Source organism: Anas acuta, chromosome 19 (genome assembly GCF_963932015.1).
Source record: "Anas acuta chromosome 19, bAnaAcu1.1, whole genome shotgun sequence".
Classification (NCBI taxonomy): Eukaryota; Metazoa; Chordata; class Aves; order Anseriformes; family Anatidae; genus Anas; species Anas acuta.
In genome coordinates this window covers 11,081,982-11,100,828 of record NC_088997.1, presented here as the reverse complement: position 1 = coordinate 11,100,828, position 18,847 = coordinate 11,081,982, and the positions used below count along the sequence as shown (strand labels likewise).

The 18,847-nt window shown below is 45.6% G+C and overlaps 1 protein-coding gene across 9 annotated transcripts in view; it reads right to left on the bottom strand.

Moving 5' to 3' along the window:
- Positions 1-1,342: 1,342 nt before the first annotated feature.
- Positions 1,343-18,847, bottom strand: part of MTMR4 (myotubularin related protein 4) — a 53,133-nt gene continuing 35,628 nt past the window's right edge. For all 9 annotated transcript variants that reach the window (XM_068656378.1, XM_068656380.1, XM_068656383.1 and 6 more), the window contains 12 exons: positions 15,144-15,257; positions 9,707-9,903; positions 9,326-9,454; positions 8,905-9,016; positions 8,332-8,527; positions 7,668-7,853; positions 6,737-6,907; positions 6,461-6,615; positions 4,867-6,097; positions 4,378-4,488; positions 3,970-4,058; positions 1,343-3,551 (listed from right to left, as the gene is read on the bottom strand). In XM_068656378.1, coding sequence (XP_068512479.1) covers positions 3,374-3,551; positions 3,970-4,058; positions 4,378-4,488; positions 4,867-6,097; positions 6,461-6,615; positions 6,737-6,907; positions 7,668-7,853; positions 8,332-8,527; positions 8,905-9,016; positions 9,326-9,454; positions 9,707-9,903; positions 15,144-15,257 — 2,869 coding nt within the window. In that variant the 3' untranslated portion in view covers positions 1,343-3,373. The remainder of the gene's footprint in view (positions 3,552-3,969; positions 4,059-4,377; positions 4,489-4,866; positions 6,098-6,460; positions 6,616-6,736; positions 6,908-7,667; positions 7,854-8,331; positions 8,528-8,904; positions 9,017-9,325; positions 9,455-9,706; positions 9,904-15,143; positions 15,258-18,847) is intronic.

Genomic DNA, 18,847 nt, shown 5'->3' with positions numbered 1-18,847 from the left:
CCTGACTTCTCACTACACCTAAATCTATGTTTATTTTGTTCAGTGGCTGGTATTATAGTACATCATACGCAGTTCCAGTTGTTAATTTGCTAAGAATTCATGGCAGTTAGTGCACTGATAGGGGAAAGCTTTGATCTTACTGTTTGTGCTAGGTTTAGACACATTTCAGTGTGCACAGATAGATTACCTCAGCCTGAACATGTCGGCAAATTATGGCTTTATATTCTTTAAGTGATAGTCCTTTGTTCTGTGCTCAATGCTCATGAATGTTAAGTGCCCTTGCTGGCATCGCCAGCCTGACACTATAACAGTTACAAGTGTCTCAGGCAAAATGCCTATATTCAGCTTTGAAGGCACAGAGGGAAATTCTGTGGAAGTACTGTTTCTTCTGGTGAAGGAATGCTAAAAGGGTCATACAACAGTCCCAGCAGCCAGTCTTCCACTGCATAGAAAGATGACATCAGAACTGTTAAGACCACAGCCTGGAAGTTAATTTGTTCTTCCTTGTAGAAACATCATTCATGGTTAACATTCAGAAGCATTGCCTTCAAAGATGACTTTCTTTTGTATGACTGTTTCAAGAGCAAAGGTTAGTTTTTAAATGTGACTAGCTATCATACTGCTGTTTTCTAATACAACAGGTATTAGGTACCTGCCTGACCTGAACTATTGGAGTAGTTTTATGAGAGGCCTATTCAATTTTAAGATCCCTGGATGCTTTCTAAAAGTTTCACTCCAGTTCCACTACAAACTGTTACTTACCTGCATCACCCTTGGCAGATCAGGCTGACTAAGCAAAATAGTCCCCAGATGCCATTCTGCATAGAGGAATGCAACCAACTGCCAGATGCAGAAGTGAAACAGGCAGGAAAAAGCTCACCAAATTGCAAGGAGAGAAAGCGGACCATTGCTTCTACCACAGATTGGAAGTTGGGGACTAATCCAGCTATGCAGAAGCCTGTGAAACCATCCCATCCCTGAGGATGTTCAAATCTAACATAACTTACCAGGTAAAAGTGGTACAAACATGTTGAAAAACTACAGAATCCTCCCTAGCAGCTCTTGTTTAGAAGAGAAAAATTCCTCACCCAGTCATTAAAGGAGAGGCTGGAGGAAGTTGGCATCTTGGGTAGCCACAGGCTTGTTTGGTAAAGAATACAGAGCCTCAAATTAGAAGACTATGACATAGCATGCTTTGTGTCCTACTCTTGATTACTATTTGTGAGAAGGGATACTAAATTCCTAACATACCTTAATGAAGGGAAAGGGTAGCAAGTTACAGCCAGGGAAACGATGAGTAAGATTACACCATAAACTAAAGAATGGGTCCAAACACAGCAGCACTAATATAGAGATTTTATTTCAATTGTATTGAGTTGTACAGCACATTTTGTTTGTCACAATGCTATCAAACTGATTTTAGAGTTTTTGGCCAGCACATTGTGACACTGAAACTCACAAGAGCTAAAAGCAGTTTGGACTAATGGCCTGAACGGAAGAGCCAGGAGTACCTAGTTTCTGGCTTCCTTATTGCTTGCAGTCATTCCAACATGTGCAAAACAGGAACAAATCCAAATTCTTCTGCCAGCCCAATGGTTACTCTTCCATGTCTGGCAATGACTGCAAGGTACAAGGCAAGGGAGAATCTGAAGCAAGGTGCCTTCTCTTCCCAAAGCCATATTGGTTGTTCCCAGTATGGAAAAGAAGCAGAGTCCAAGTAAGCACAGGGTCTTCAGATGATGCTAGCTTTACTTGCACTATTGGGACTTACAAAACCAGAGGCTGACATATCAAAGTATAGGAAAGGGTCATTATTCCATTCCCTCTGATAGAGATGACAAACCAATAGCAAAAAATCTGGGAGATCACAACAGCATGAAGTACTTTGCCTTGTTATTAGACCAAATGCCCTCACAAGTACTCCCTTCCCAACATATAAAGTCTCAGCTCATGACATATTACAGAATACATAGTACATTTTTATATTGTTGGAAAGAAAATTGCATTTCTGTAAAGAAATGTCCCATGTTCAAACGCTTCTTCCTAAAGCAGAAAGCTCACCCAAAGCCCACTTTTTTCCTAACCCCAGTTCAATTGTTAACTTTTTTTATTTTTGGAATGAGTTGGGATTTCCGTTCTCTAGTTTAATGAACAAGTAGAGAGGCAATTACAAGTTGGCAACTCTGAACTTCGACCACTGTACAGGCAACAAAAAAAGATGTCAAATTCAAGAGGCATTTTAGGTAGCACTGGGGCAAAACAGAGATATTGTTTCCACCACTGAACAGATGCCACATGTCATGTTTATCACTGTAGCTTGGTTGTACATCCTGAAGTGAAAAGCACAGACTGTAGTGTCTATGTCAGCCAGTGTCTTTCCCCACCCCCATTTTGGTATCTGCTTCATTCTCCCTTCTTCGGGTTACATTAAGTGCACAGAAATATATAGCAGCATTTGGACTGAAACCCTCACATACACCAGACAGCACATTCCAGGAGGTAAAACAACACATTATGGCCTATACCCTCAAGGTATCAAGTTTTCAGGATAAAGAGCAGTAGGAAGTGGAGAGCTGAGGGCAGAAAAGGGGAGGAGGAGCAACACAGGAACACAAGTTCTGTTTCCATGCCAGGAGAAGATCAGGGTGCCATTCCTGTGTTAGCACCAGGCTGTGACACTACTGCAGACAAAGCAGACGGGCAGAGCAGGAAGTGAAAAAGCCAATCTCCCATCTCCCCACATTGTTGCAGGGCAGGGACAGTCAAGTGCATTCACCAGTCCTAGTGGAGCATGAAAACGGGTGAAATCTGCTCAGCCCGTTTTCAGCCAGAATGAATTTCTCTTCAATGCTCAAGAGAAAATCAATTAGTGATGGCTAATGAGTCTTGTTCACCAAGCTGATCACAAATCACACTCATGGAAAGAGAATCTACAGACCTGCTCCAGGCTGAGACCCTTTCAAAGCACATGGTACCACCTAGAGTCTGCCCTCTTCCTTGTACAGCAGCTTGCCTTTGTTGGGGGAATTGGTTCTAAACATGCCTTTCTATTGCTTTGGGGGTACTTTGCACAGGCAATATCTGTGAAAACATTGCTTTCCAGCCCACAAAAGAAAGAGGTTGCAATCCCCTCTTTAGCCCTAGGTAATCAGACTACAATGTACGGGCCCACTGGTACCAGAGTGGGGACACACACCGTACTCCAATCTGAGCTCCTCTGCTCCAGACTGATAGTAAGACTGTTGAAGACAGTGCATTCAAGCTTGGTGTTTAAGTGTTGCACCAAAGGCCTTCACAATTACAGTGGAGGCAGAGTCACCCTACAAACCCATGAGAGAAAAGGCTGGGCTTAGACAGGTCCCTTGTCTGGCATTCAGCTGGAAGCTGTGGCGATGGGCTTCTTCAGATGTTGGCTCATGAGCTCCCTGGCACGAGACACTTGGATGTGGTCATAACAGGAGTTACAAACGAGGACAGGGTCATACAACTGCTGATCAGGGATGGGCAACTTCAGATGGCAGCAACCGGCACAAAAAACATTCCCACAGTTCCTGTGAAGGAGCAAGAAAAGCAGTGAGATGAGAGCTGGGAATGCCACAGCAAATCTCAGCAAGTGCAAAGGACCAAGTTCAGGAGTGAAGTCTCAGCCTTACTTACGACTAGTCAGCATGTTTCTTAAAAAATAACGTGGTTCCCAACACAATCTGGCTGGCTAGCACTAGAAAGGGACTAGTAGGCAGTACTACCCAGAAAAAAGATCAAAGACCAAAAGGATCAAAAAGGAAATGGAAACAAGGACAACATAGCAGACTGGAAACCTGCGGGGGATTTATGGGACCTGGTGAATAAAGGATAGACTTAACACTTTCTCCTCGGAGGTGGAGGGGACAAAGATTACACTCAAGAATTCTGTGAGGTTTGACAGACAAAAGCAGAGAAGAGTGGAACTGCAGCAAAAATATTGTTTACCTGCAGTGATGCCTCCGTTTGGCCAGCCAGAATTCACAATCGCAGTTAAAACAATGTGAGGCCATGTGGTCTGGAACCCACCGCGTAACCTAGGGCAAACACCAGTCCTCATCAGCTTTAAATCTGTAACACCACACCAACCAGGTCTCAGGACCCAGGATGCAGGCTGAGATGTTGCTTTGGACCAAAACAGGCTAGCCCTGAGAGAGCCCATCCCACTGGTCCTCTCTATTGGACACAGCAGCAGCAGCAGCAGATGTAGTCTCTTGGACCTTGTCTTAAAGGACAAGGGTTGCTGCTCTCATCCTTTCTTCCAGCCCACTCTCTGCTGCCATAACCATTGAAGTTAGCTGCTAGGAAGAAACATTCTCTCCTGTACCTTTACAGCTGCCATAGCAGCACACGTACCTCTGTCTCCTTCTTATCAACAGGCTCCCAGCTCGCTTCTGACAAACAGTCTTCACTATGATCAGAACAGAAGTCCTCACTATCACTGCCATCTGATTCCTTCAGACATGTCTGTAAAAAGAGAACAAGTCAAATTCCCTCAGCTGCCTCAATCACAGAGCCAAGGGCATTCCCTCTCCAGCCACACAGTGCTTATGAGGCGCACATGGCTAGCTCTGCAGTTCTCCACCCAAGGAGAAAAGGGCTGAAGCATTCACAACCATATAAGAGCCACTGCTTGGCCTCCAGGAAGCAGAGGTGCTTCTGGGTGGCATGAGGACATGGCACAGGGAAAACAGAGGAAAGGAGCTGAAGAAACACAGAAGCAGTATTAACCATCCACTCTAAAGGTGAATGTTGGTTGGAAAGGGGAGTGTGAGGGGTGTGCAGGGACCACTGCTGGCCAGGAGATGCATGGCTGGACTTGGGGTGTTAGAGGCAGTTACTTACAAAGTCATCCTCATAGTCCATGGGTGGCTCAGCTGGTGGGGCACAGAAGTGGCGGATGTCCAGCCGCAGCTGCAGCTCTCGCACCTGCCTGCGTAGCTGCTCCACCTCCTGCTTGTAGCTGGCCTCGATCTGCCGCAGCCTGTGCTGAATCACATCTGTGGGGAAGGGCAGCCCATCATCGTCCAGGTAGAGAGGAGGCACAGGAGAAGGACATTTTGGCGGCACGTGCTTGGGACCAGATGCTTGTTTCAGGTGGCAGGGTAGCCCTGAACGGCTGGGCTTCACTGCAGAGCCTGCAAAATGTGTGCCAACGTGGCCAGAGCAGACTGAGGCTTTTGCACCTTCTCTTACAGACCACTGGCTACTGAGGCACAGGCCAGGCACCCGTAGCTGTTTGCTGCTCAACCTCTTGCTACAACAGCCATAGGAGAGGAGGTGTCTGGGTGCAGGCTCCCCATTGGGGAGTGATGTCACCATTCCTTGAAAACTGTCCCAGTTGGACCCCAGGAAGGAGAACTCGCTGCTTTGGCTCTGGGAAATAGGTTTGCGCCATTGCTCTAGCGGGACTCTCCCCAGCTGGCAGGGCTCCTCACAGGGTCCATTCCTTCTAGCGTCGCTTTTGCCCTTATCTTCATCCAGGCAGAGGATACCCAGCTCCTGACAAGGAGCACTTGGTGCCAGGGACTCCTGGCTAGGAATGTCTTGGCAGGTGGTGTTTTTCTTGGGGCAACCTCCACCACTGCATGCAAAGTCAGCAGCCTTCAAGGGTTCCTGGGAACAGGTTTCTAATTGCTTTTCAGAGCTGGTAGGAACCCTGTCAACATTTTCCTGCTTGGAAGGATTTGGAGCTGGACATGCGCCATCCAGTTCCTCCATGTATGTTACATTTCCCTTTTCCGTCTCCAGAGACACACTGCTTGCTGGCACAGATGCCCAGCTGCTCTGTTGCTTGCTATGCACTTCATGCTCAGCATAGCCGCTAAAAACACTGCTGGCTTGCAGGGGGGCATTTTGCTGATGCTCTTCCACCTCCCTTGCCTCGCCTGCAGCCATCACGCTGCCTTCTCCCACATGCAGCTCAGCTCCCTCAGCAGTGGCATGCCTGGCTTCCAGGCCCACCCGGACTTCCTGGCAGTGGTTATTCAGGTTTGGATCACTAGATGTGCGGGTCAGCGGGCTGCTGGAGTCGCAGGCTGAAAGCAGGTCATCCATAGATCTTGTCTTTGGTAATCTGGAACCCGGAAGCAAAGCAAATCTCAGAACAAAACTCTTGAAACGTCCCTCATTTCAACTGAAACTGAGATAACATAAATGTTCCTAATTAGAGATCATGGGGTGGGGTGAGGTAGAGGGGCGCAGCAGCATGAACTGAAAGGCATGAAACTACATCACGGCATCCACAATCTGCCTTTTTAGGAGCATCGAGGAATTATACATGTTCTTCTCCAAGTGGCTGGGACAATGCTAGTGAGCTCTTGCTCTCCACAGTAAAGATAATAAGCACAACAGGTAAAACAGAGAAACTATAATGAGCAAGAAGGGAAAGATGACTGTGGGTAAGAGGCAACCTGGGACTGGAGCTCCAGGCTCTTACCTGTCCAAACATCTGCCACTGAACTCCTGGCTCTGAGATCCAGGGGGCATGTAAATGTCCATATCATCCTGTCCCAGAGGATGTGGGGAGGAAGCTGGGAGATATACTGCTGTCCAGACATGCAGCGCTCGGACATGGCACACTGGATGCAGCACCTGCAACAATCGCTATGTTTAGAGATGAACACAGAAGAAAACCTCTCCATTCTCTCTTTATACAGTCCCCAGTGCTCGGCAGGCACAGAGCCCAGAAGACTAGACCAGGAGCTCTACTCACCTGCTCAGACCCTGGCATATAAAGAAGATTGTGGAAGTTCTTATTGCCAGCCCGCAGGAGGGACCACACGGAGCAGGTACGCTTGTAGATGTTGTGCATCTCTCGCTCGCATGGGCTGTTCCCAAGGAAGGTCCCATAGAGGCAGGAATATGTGTGCTGCACCAGCTTTACCTGCAGCATCAAAAGGAGAACAATTGTCATGGCCACTGGTAAGCAGTGTCTCCTGTCCCCAAGAGCAGTGTCTTCTACCTGTCTAGGATACCTGTCTAGGATGGTCCATGTACTTTCTATCTAGCTGGTGACCTTACTGTGGTCCTCTGTCACACAGGGCAGGATAAATTGGGGATAACAGGAGCCACTTAGCTTAAAGAGAAAGCAATGGTCAACCAATACCATATCCATCCTTCTATGACCCTAAACTATTATTTGGTAAGTCAGCAATTAATAGCTATCATTTGTCATCCCCCCATCCTTTTTTTTTTTTTAGTATGTCTGAGAGATGCAAATCAAGCTTTTGATCAGAACAATGCTCCTGAATTCTGATTTCAGAAAATCTGAATTCACTGGGCTAGAAAGGGACCCACAGAAGAAGTGATTCAAAGAAATTAGACAATATAAAACCTTCATCACTGCCCAGTTTGCAAGGTACTCCAAGCCTGCAATCCCTACTGGGAGAAAGAAGAAATTGCAAGAAGCCATCAGGAGCATTACACATACAGCACCAGGTCAAAATACCACAACCAAAGTGCAGGGCTGGACCCGTACAGTGTAAGTATGTCAGGAATGCCAGCAGAAATCCAGGCAGTACTCAGACACTTTCCCATTTTTAAAGAATTGTTTTTCAACTATAATGCTGTAAAATATGGCCTTCTCTCTGCCTCTGCTCACATCTCGCAAGGAACAAAGAAATGTTTGCATGCATATTTCTTACCAAAAAAGCTTCATTAAATTCAAAGAGGCAAGGAAATTGCTTCAGAAGCTGATGAACAGCATCCAGCCATTGGAGGAAAACTGGACATTGCTCATTCTGATCTTCCACCTTTTCCTGGTGACCACAGCGATCACCAAACTTGTGACCAAAATCCAGCCAATCTGATTCAACAAGCACCTGGAAACCCTGCGAACACAAGAGAAAACTAACTGCAGGCAACTTTGCTGTAGGCACCTAGCAAGACAAGGCAAGCTCTGTCTGCTAGCAGTGCCAGGAAATTGCAGGACTTCTGAAGGTCTGCAAAGAAAGTTTTATCTGTTCTTGGTTTGGGAGCAAAGCTACATGAATGTCAGAGGTTTCCAAAAACAAAGTGACAACTGTTATTTCTATATGACAAACAGCCACGAGAATGAACACAAGAAGTACAGGGAAGCGGCTGCACCTTGAGCACAACAGGTTGTTTTTCAAAGTGCCTTACGACACTGGGAATGAGGTATATAGTTTACTGAAAACACGCAGGAAGACCATATAGAAAAACTCAGTACCTGTAAGAGCAGCTCTGAAATGCCACTAAACTAATTGCTAAATACAGTTCTGTTCCTTTCTGAGGAGACTCAGACTGTCATTTAGCAGACATGAAACAGCAAAATAGCACAATGTGTACCTCCATGGTCCTGTAGTAAGGGTCCAGAAGAATCTTTGCCAGTGCTACAATCTGTGGAGTTCTGTCCCAGCCGTCTGAGCAATGAACCAACACTGGACGCCCTTCTCTGTCAATTGCACTGGAGACCAGCACCGCTGACTTCAGCATGACAGAAAGGTGCTGCAGCCACTTGGTACTCTCCAGGGCAGAAAGCCAGCTAGAAGGTGTGCAAAAAGCAAGGAGATGGTTCCTTAGCAGTGAAAAAAACAGTGTCTTTTTTAAAACATCCAGAAGAGGAGTTAGACAGTTTGTGAATAACTACAAAGAATCCATCATCTAATCTCAGTTTTCCCCCAAAACAGCTATGTTTTTGAAACCATCAGAGGATATAAATAGATAAGTGATACTGAGTCAGTGATACTATCTATTCTGGATTACTGGGGATCAAAATGGGCACCATTTAAGCACTGTGAGCACTTTTCCTCCATTTTGTGAGGTAGAAATCTGGAGTGGAGAAAAAGAAAAAGGAAGAAAAAAAGCTCACAGGACGTTAACAGATATGGCATCAAACTTAGCTAGAATAAGGTCACTTACTTGCTAGGGTCTGGTACCTGGCTGCAAACAGCACGCAGATACTGGAAACTGTTGCGGATGGAGTGGATGTTGGCCATGCCCATGAACACGACTTCACAGTTTGGGTAATACTCTGAACACAACAGAGACAAAAACAGTCAGAAAGTGCTGCTGCCACTGCAGCAAGTGCCTCTATACACATAGTTTGGTTGTACCCTGCAGCACTGTTTCTAGTCTCTAGCAGAAGGTAGGCAGCGTTTCTAGAAAAGCCTTGTGGGCCAGCAGCAATATATCTGGGATAACAGACTGCATGAGTGAGAAGGGGAATGTGCTCCCAGAGAGTGAGCACCAAAATGCCAGCCTGACCCAAACTGTGCTCCAGGGCCCACTCAACACAGCAGGTTCAAGAGGAACACACTGGGATTTGTTTATCTCTGTGTACCTTCACATTCGCAGCCTCCTCCCTTTGCTCTGTTGGCCACAGCTGCGGTGTAGGATCTGGCATCGAGAATCAGCAGCTTCTGAGGAGTTCCCGCATTCTCCACACCTGAACATGCGGTCAGGGACGAGTCTGCAGAGACAGCACGACTGAGTTCCTGGCACCTCCCTCCCTCTTACAACAGGCCTCCAGCACAACCCAACACTGGACGCGTACAAGCCCAGAGACATGTCCCACATGCAGGGCCCAGATTATTGACTTGGATGTCGGGTTTAAATCTTTCACTGTAACGGCCCTGCTAGTGGCAACAACAATATTTAGATGTAGGAACCACACCATAATTCACACATTTAAGAGACAGCAGAAGGGAGCATATTGCCTCACCGAAGTCAGCCTCACAGGCCTCGCTGCCATCACTGCTTCCATTGTGTGGCATGCCACCAGGTACCTTTATTCCAGGGTTCAAGGCACAGGCTTTGGCAATAGATGTCACAAGATACTCATCGTCAGCATTTCGCCAGCCCCACCAGCTGATTTCAGGCTGGCTGCAGCGTGCAATCACTGCCCCATTGCGCACATGTCTGCAAAACAAGCAAGAGCTGGATGAATCCCCCTGGAGAGGTGAGGAATGAGCCCAGCAAACTTCCCCACACATCTACAAACAGCCAGTGCTTGTGCAACCCTCCTCACTGCTTCATCTGCTGCATTTACCCTTGTAGTTAAGCAGTGAAACAGGGCAGGGCATTTCAAATAACCATTATTCATAACGACAGCAGTGACACAGAGGCTGTCACTCAAATCTCAGCACTGAGGAACAGAAGATGGCTGTGAGTAGCGCAGGAGCGGCTGATGGAGCTGGAACAGCTGGCAAAACAAGATTGCAGAGGAGCAGGTTGCTGCAGTTTTTGCAGGAGTGGCTGTCAGGAACACGCAGTGCCAGCGGATGGCGGCAGCTGCACCCCTGGGACCAGTGGCTGTGCTGGGATCTTGACCACCACTAAAATGATCCAGAGTTTCTGTAGCAAGGGGGAAGCTGCCAGTTGTTCTTGTCATTACAACTCTAGAAAACTAGAGAGAAGTTCCAATAAATATGGCTGTACTTCGGGAAAGTCATAATTGTTTCTTGTACTACTGTTCTGTTCTTCTATTTTCACATTTTTCCTCCCTTACATTATGTACTGGTTGTTAAACCATTTCATTTAGTGCTTGTAAATTAGAAAGATTAACTCAGCATCGGACTAGTTAGTTTCTGGGTGGAGGCCTGAGCTGGTGTTTACTAATAACCCCTACAATGTGAACCTTACCCTGGCTGCTGCTAATCAAGGCCTGGCAGAATGTCTGAAATAGAAAGAAGTACTCATTTTTTCACATGAACATACTTGTCAAGTCAGTCACAAGTGACCTGAAAAGGGAGTGGATGATTATGTGACAACTTTTGCTGGTGCTACAGAATTATCCAAGAGTCATAGCTGACTGGAAAAAATGCAGAGGATCTCATGATACTGAGTGATAAAAATGTAACAATAATAATTGAAAAGTATTTAAAGATGATCAATAAGTATCCCAGTTATGACATGAAATAGTTATGCACAATAAGCTGCCAAATCTCAAAGACTTTGAAGTCACTGCAGTTCTTAAACAGCCTCAGCTCAAGGCTCAAAGGAAGCAGAAAGGTTAAGAATGTGCAAGGAATTATTAAGAAAAGAATAAAACAGAAAATATTATGACACCACATCACACACCTGCATCTTCACAATCACACAAGCTTCTTTCTTTAATCCATCCACAACCGTAACAGAGAGTGGACTCACTGCCACGGTGATACGGAATTATAAATATATTTAATTCACAGTGGGTAGGTCCACCAAGTGACCATGAAACACAACCATACATTCTCCTGAATATATGCCGCAGGAAGTCTAAGATACTTTGGCTGCTCCAAAGACACAGCAAGGCAGAATACCTGCATCCCTGTCCTGTCTGTTACACTTCCTCGAGATGCTACTCGTGGTGCCTGGCCCTTCTCAGGGAGGGGACAAGAACCTGGACAGCCCTGTACACTCACCCCTCCCTGTCCCACTGCCCCGCATGTGACACCTCTCTGAAGACGAGCTGGAGTAAGAACAAAGACAGAGATAAAACATCTGACAGATATTTTCTTTGAAGGTTGACACCTCTGAAAAACCTGCAATACATAACAGCCTAGATCCTAAAACACACTAGCACAAGCCTCGTACCATCACTCAAAGGCTGTTTGGTTACTGATGGGGGCTAAAAGTAGGAGAACTCTTGAAGGTGTCTCTTTTTCCTCATGCTGTCATCCCCCTGTTATAGGCTCTGCTGTTCCACAGTGGATGACAATGCTTGTTCACATTACTTGCTGTAAGGCAGTACATCCAGAAAATACCCTGAAACTTTGAATTTCTTTCAACAGCAGTGGCATCTCACCAGCAGCTACTGCAGTTTGTAGAAATGGTTTTGCTCCTCAGAGACAAGATTGTCCTGAAGCAACTTACCAGTAAACACTGAAAAAGTTTTTATTGCTAATGGCATCCCATAGTTAATACTGATGAAGATTCTAAACTGAAGACTTCCAAAAAACAATATTTGTATGCAGCTAACTCAAAATACTTTGGAGTCTTTTCTCATTTGGTGCCATCCTCTGCTGCTGTTTTGTTTTGCAAGGTGAGTTATGCTCCCAGAAGGTCTATTTCTGGCATTGGGATCACTGAAGGATGGATAATACAGACAGCAGCAAAGGCTTTGTTTATACTAGTAAATGAAACAGAGCCAAGGTGTGGACTTAAGCACCGGCCTGTGATCATCCAAGCCTGTTTGTTAGCACACCTACAATTTTCGGCCTGTGCCAACTAGCACTTTCCCAGACAGCGCCCGAGCACGTTTCTGGGACATGCAGGTGCTGTGCCAGGGACTGTTCCCAGCAGCCTGTTTGGATGTGACAGTAACATTTTGGGGTGCAGAGGGTAGGAAAAGATTGTAGCTGTGTAGATGTGAGTTGTAGGAGGCCACCTCAGTGATGGCCTGTCCAATGCATTACTAGAAGCATGGCCAAAGTGTCATACTACATTTAGAGAATTTCTTGGTACCACAGGCTTCTGAGCAGCACAACAAATACTGGGCAGGGCATGGTCTTGAGGTAACCAGTTTCAAGAGATGTAATGATGTGCTAATAAACACGAGGAAACATGGCCAACATTGATGAGCATGAAGACATCAGTAAGCAGAAAGTGTAGCAGGTGCCAGTATAAGAACCAAAACCAAAACCGAGCCTGCAGTGAGCTTCCTAGACCACAGAAGCACACATAGCTAGCTTGATTCTGTGGTCTCCTGCAGATCTTCACAACATGAGCATATGAAGTTTTGGTTCTTTTCTTAATGGAAGTTTTCCCCGAGGAAAAATGATCCTTTCTTGAAACTGGAATGGTAGAACGTGCCATAGCATGTTAACTTATGTGGACATAAGTATTCCCAAGGGATCCTCAGTTTAGTCTAGATGACTCAAGACCCTTTCAGAATCCAAAGCTGGAGTATGACATGCCTTGTATCTTATCAGTTGATCTTTTACTCCCAGATTCACTTAGAGCACAAGGCTAGAGCAGATGTGATGTTCTTAGCACATGCCATCTTGATTTTCCTGACTGTTATTCTGGCCATAGGAGTTCTCATCCACTATGCAAAGTCAAGCAGCTCAGCTTAAAACACGAGAAACTGCTGAGAGGGTTTACGGAGCTGCTGCCTCTCAGCATCACCTAAAGATTCCCACCTGAGATGCATTCATGCAAGTGTTTTGTTTCCCAGCCACCAGATGAAAGCCCTGGCTCACTCCACCTTGACCAGCTTGAGACCAATGCTCAGCATGGAGCTGCAGCAATGTCCACATCTGCCCACTGCTTCCCTGACACTCATCGCAGCATGAACACAATCAAAGGCAACTGCTGAGCTTCTGTGAGAAGCTCTCTTGCTAACGTAGTCCCAAGGTCTTCTGAAGGTGGCTGTGCAGACAGAGTAATAATGAGGAGCGGCTGGCATACAATGCCCGTCTGCCTCTGTAGTCAACTAAATAATTGATTGCGTCCTCTGTGTTGCTTTAAAAGTGAGTTGTGCCTGGAAGGTCCTGAATCTCTACTGTGCATGTCCTCCACTGAGGACTCGAAGATGGAGATCCATATTTCTGTTTTGCTTACCAGCTAAATTATACTTTTTGTAAGGAAACTGATAATGTGATATCTTTGGTGTCATGCTTTACAGATCCGAGTGTCAGCTGTTGAATTCAGCCTTGCTCTCCAAAATCTCTGAACTCTAGCAAACAGTCCTGTGGTGACTGAGTCCCTGGGATAAATTCATCCAAGGCCACTTGCCCTCTCCCCTGAGCTGTAGGTGATGAGGAGCTGAGTGTGAGGCTCTGCATTTTGCCCCTTCCCCTTGGCACAGCACAAGGTACTCTAGAAGCAGCCACGGCCCTTATAGACCCTCTTGGCCAAACGCATAAAGTTTGAAGGCAAAGGCTAAAGAGAACGTGAAAATGAGAGAGAAATGGGGAAGGCCTGGACCCATCTTATAACATCACTTGTCAGCATCTTCTAATCTGATACCAGGCTGCAAAAGGTTGCAGTTCAACCTGTAAATTACTGGGTACCTTCATAGTGATATTATAAAGCGCTGAACAAAATAATTTTAAGAGGGTAGAAAAAGACATGGCTTTGCCCTCAGGTGGAGAAGCACACAGTCTCCAGCGCCAGACCATTTTTAGCAGAAGTAATCACAAATACAATTAACTTCTTAGCTGACTCGGCTGCAAAGAGGGGGAGGCTCCATGTGATAACCAGTGCTCATTATTACTTCATTGTAGAATTTAGCTCTTGTAGAAACAGCACGCTGTTTTGCCAGCATGTAACACAAACCATGTAAAACAAAGATGTAGAGTTAAGGTATGTGTAAATTTGCTGGTTTTGTTTCCTGGCTTTCTTGCTTTCCAGGGCTTTCCTTTGTAATGCAGCTCTGACATTTTCAAAGCTTTTTATATTTGGATTTAATAGTTGCTAACACTGAGTCTGATGCTAGAAACCACAACATACATTACAACATACACTGACTGGGTGAGGTATCTTCCTGCACACCTATGCAACCAACGTCCCATTTGGTTCAAACATGTCAGCCTCCTAGAAGACATGCTTAATGAGAAATCAACCCCCTGCCCTGAAAAGCCCTGCTTTGTTTGCTGCCTAGCCTCATGCATCCTCATGTATAGGTAATTTTTGGAAGGCTGCTCGGATCGGGGAAGAGGTACTCTCCATATTTACCAGTTATTGAATCAGTGATGTTCAGCCACATGCAAATATTTCATCCTACCTGTTACTTTCAAACTCTTTTTTCAAACTCTGTTTTCAAACTCTCACAACTCAGTCAAAACAGGAATGATTTGCATGTGGGTACTAAAATGTATATCCAGGCTGTGGTAAGTCGTTGATTGAAGGGCCATGCAGCAGGCTCATTTTGGCCAAGATTTCTTTTCAAAGTAACAGCTAGGCACACCTCAATTTGTGACACTCAAAGAAACTCAAACTGTTTTGAAACTCAAAGAGAACCTGAATTTGACATGGGATTCTTGCTGCATCTCGCACAGAAGGAAAGTCACCTCTCTCCTCAGATCTAAATGAAAGCAGGAAACAAGCAGCACTTACCAAATATTTTTCTCTCTGGGAGAACGTCCTGCTTTACCATCACAGACCAAGTTCCTAGACCTGTCTAAAGGGCAGCTACTGGGGGCTTGGGGAGCACGCTGTTTTGCTGTTTTGTTTACCTGTACACAACCACAGGGATCCTCTTCCATGACCTAAATGAAGCCACATTCTCTAGCTCCTTATCCGTGATCCAGACAGGCACCAGCAGCTTCTGGGGATAACTGGAACAAAGCCTGGAAAAAAGATAGCAGCAAGGCAAGATGAGAACTCAGTGACTAAAATATGTACTAGACAAGTTGTACAGAGAGTGCAGGAGCATTTCACATTTTCCCAAACTCTGCATGGCTCTTCCTCCTCATATCTGTCTCAGTACAGTTTCAACACAGGAAAAGTAACCCAAAAAATGCTGTCAAGAATGAGCTAGGAGATAACAGCCTCCCTTAACATCAGGCCTCACCTCTGGGGCCATGCCAAGTATCCTAGCACTTCCCAAGGATGCCTTTAGAACATGCTCTGGATTTAAATGTGCACGAGGGTCTAGGGGAACAGTCATTGTGTGTGGGGGGGTCAGTTTTCTTGCAGTACTTACAAACCCAGAAATGCACACTATGTTTAGTAAATGATTATCTGGCCCTTGTAGGAAACAGATCACCACTGACAAGCTTTTACACACCTCCATGACAAAGATGTAGATCTCTGCCTAGAAAGATGGCAATGATGGTTTGGTCTGTGCTACAATAAAATGATACAAGGGAGATCTGAAATAATATTTAGTGAGGTCATTATCTGAACATGTGCCAACAGTGACATAAATGTGATGGGCAAGTCCCTACCAATCTGGTCACCTAGATAAACTCCAAGCATGTACAGCTATAGCGGAGGGGACACAACTCTTTAAGAAACAGAGCTGCAGTAACAAAGTGCCACGTCTAAACTCACGGAAGTTCAAAGCAGTCTGGCTGAAACAGAAGTTTGGGGGGGGGGGGGAGAGAGAGAGGGAGGGAGGGAGTGGGGAACAGGCATATAGGATTTTCCAGGCAGCAGTGTGCTCACGTGGCCAAGAAGGCCAACAGCATCCTGGCTTGCATAAGAAGCAGTGTGGCCAGCAGGTCGAGGGAAGTGATTGTCCCCCTGGACTCAGCTCTGGTGAGGCCGCACCTCAAGTACTGTGTTCAGTTTTGGGCCCCTCACTACAGGAAGGACATCGAGGTGCTCGAGCGAGTCCAGAGAAGGGCAACAAAGCTGGTGAAGGGTCTGGAGAACGAGTCCTACGAGGAGCGGCTGAGGGAGCTGGGCTTGTTCAGCCTGGAGAAGAGGAGGCTCAGGGGCGACCTTATTGCTCTCTACAGGTACCTTAAAGGAGGCTGCAGCGAGGTGGGGGTTGGTCTGTTCTCCCATGTGCTTGGTGACAGGATGAGGGGGAATGGGCTTAAGTAGTGCCAGGGGAGGTTTAGGTTGGATATTAGGAAGAACTTCTTTACTGAAAGGGTTATTACGCATTGGAATGGGCTGCCGAGGGAAGTGGTGGAGTCACCATCCCTGGAGGTCTTTTAAAAGACGTTTAGATGTAGAGCTTAGGGATATGGTTTAGTGGAGGACTGGTTAGTGGTAGGTCAGAGGTTGGACTCGGTGATCTTGGAGGTCTCTTCCAACCTAGGCGATTCTGTGATTACAAATGTTTAACTCCCCAAACGTTAAAAAAAACAATTGTAGTGTATGTTAAGAGTAGGACAAGACAGCAGCCAAGGGAAAGATGGGGAAATCCAAATAGCATGCTGGGGAAAGGAGCTAAGAGCAATGCAAACAAAATGATGCACAGGTGAAAATTCAGGAGTGCAGGGGCTTCCTGGTTACTGCAGCAACTGGTCTGCCCCTGGGCTCCCAGCATGTGGCTGCATGCGGGCAGACAGGTTGCAGGCTTCAGAGAGGAAGCACCGCCTGGGTGCCGGACCAGCAGAGCCCCAGCAGCTCAGGCAGACAAAGCCCTGACAAGAAACATCAAAGAGCAGTCTCAGCTCCAGGCTATAACCCACATCTTTCGAAGGAATGTTTTGGGGCAGACAGGAAGCAAACTGAGGAGGGTGAAACTATCAAGCAGGTAAGCTCCAGAGGATGGCCTGGTACTCCCCTCAATCCAGGCTACTCTACCTGATGTTACCTGGTTTGTGATGGTAGAAAGGACCTGCCTGACATGCTAGAAATGTCACTTCACACTGTGTCTAGACAGCTTCTCAGAAAGCCCTGGACAGAAGGCAAGGTTGGTCTATGGGACAATAACAATAGGGCATGGAAAGAGAATCCAGTAAGGAAAATGTAAGCTGTTGGGTAAGAAGCTGAAGACAGAACATCTGTGTGTGGTAGAACTCTCTGGAGTGCTTCACGTTCCTCTCGTAAAATTGCTCAGAAAACCAGAAAAGCACTGAAGTGTGATCAAGAACAATGGAATGTTGAATAAGATTAGTACCTATTAGGATCTGGGGGGATTTTTTGAATAGCCATGGTCTGTAAAAGAATGGTCTTCATCTAAATCAAAACAGAACCTGTTTCCTGGCACTTAGGATGAAATGTTATGGAAGATGTCTCAAAAACTGGGGAGAATAAATACAAGAGTGTTTCAGTACAGGAGCATGTATTGTAAGAGTTAAGCCACAAACTCTGTAATCTTACAAAAACAGTAAGGATCAAGTCAATAAAATTCAGGTTAGAACACAGGACAGCCTCAACAAGTTAAGCCAAATTTAAGGAGGGTGCACAAAAATTGACACTGAGGTGAAGATAAACAGACCTGTGCTCCTAAGGCTAGAGGACACGAAGAGCCAGGATAAAGGAGTATGTTGGCTTAACAGCACCTTATAAACTTGGCACAAGAAAGATTATCACTGGTACCCTAGATTTCGGAGTAGAAGCTTTGTAGGAAGACCAGAATAGATTGATCTAACAAAGTCCTGTCTGCTCCAAGAAAAACTGAAGGTGAAATTGCGAGGCCAAGAGTTGCCAGCATCAACACACATTGCAAGAAGTGCACGGACTGAAATCCCCACCCTAAAGAGAAACTGGATAGTACTAAGGGTACACTACAACCACAGGAGCACGGCAGCAGCAATACCCATGAAAGGCTGAAAGAGATTCAGAGAGGCTGCAAGGGCAGAAATTGCAATGGGAGACTTGCATTGCTTCCACATAAAATACATAAGCATCATGATAACACATTAGACAAAGGCTACGTTTTTAGAAATGATCAGCTGCTTCTTGGTGGTACCAGCCAAATAAATCAAAAGATATATAACTATTCCTTTGGTCCTAAGCATGCACAAAGCTGCTCCAACACAGGGTAACTGAAAAATTGCTTTGTTGCAGCAATCGTTGCACAGTAGAAGTCAAAAATATATTTAAAGGCAAAAAGGTTCTCACTGTGGTAGAAGTCTGCTTCAGAAAGAGGAAAAGATTCATTTTTATATACTTCAAGAGACAGTGAAAGGAAGCAAAAAAAGCTTGCAGTTGATGCGATGCTTAATTAAATATGCTATTCAATGTAATATAAAACACATCAAAAAGGATCAGAAAGAGATGGCAGAGTTGGTGAATGAAAGTAGGATTTTAGAAATACAATGACATCCTTCAAATAGGGGAAATATTTCTAAAGGACACAAACCTGAGAGGAGCCAAATGTGAATCTCAATTAAAAAACAGTAAAAACAAGGCAATCATGCAGATTTCAAGAAATGCCCTATTAAGAGATTAAAACTATGAAGACACCTCGGAGGTCTGATAGATAAGCAAGATCACAGCAGAGAGTCAAAACTATCTACAATGATCCCGGTGA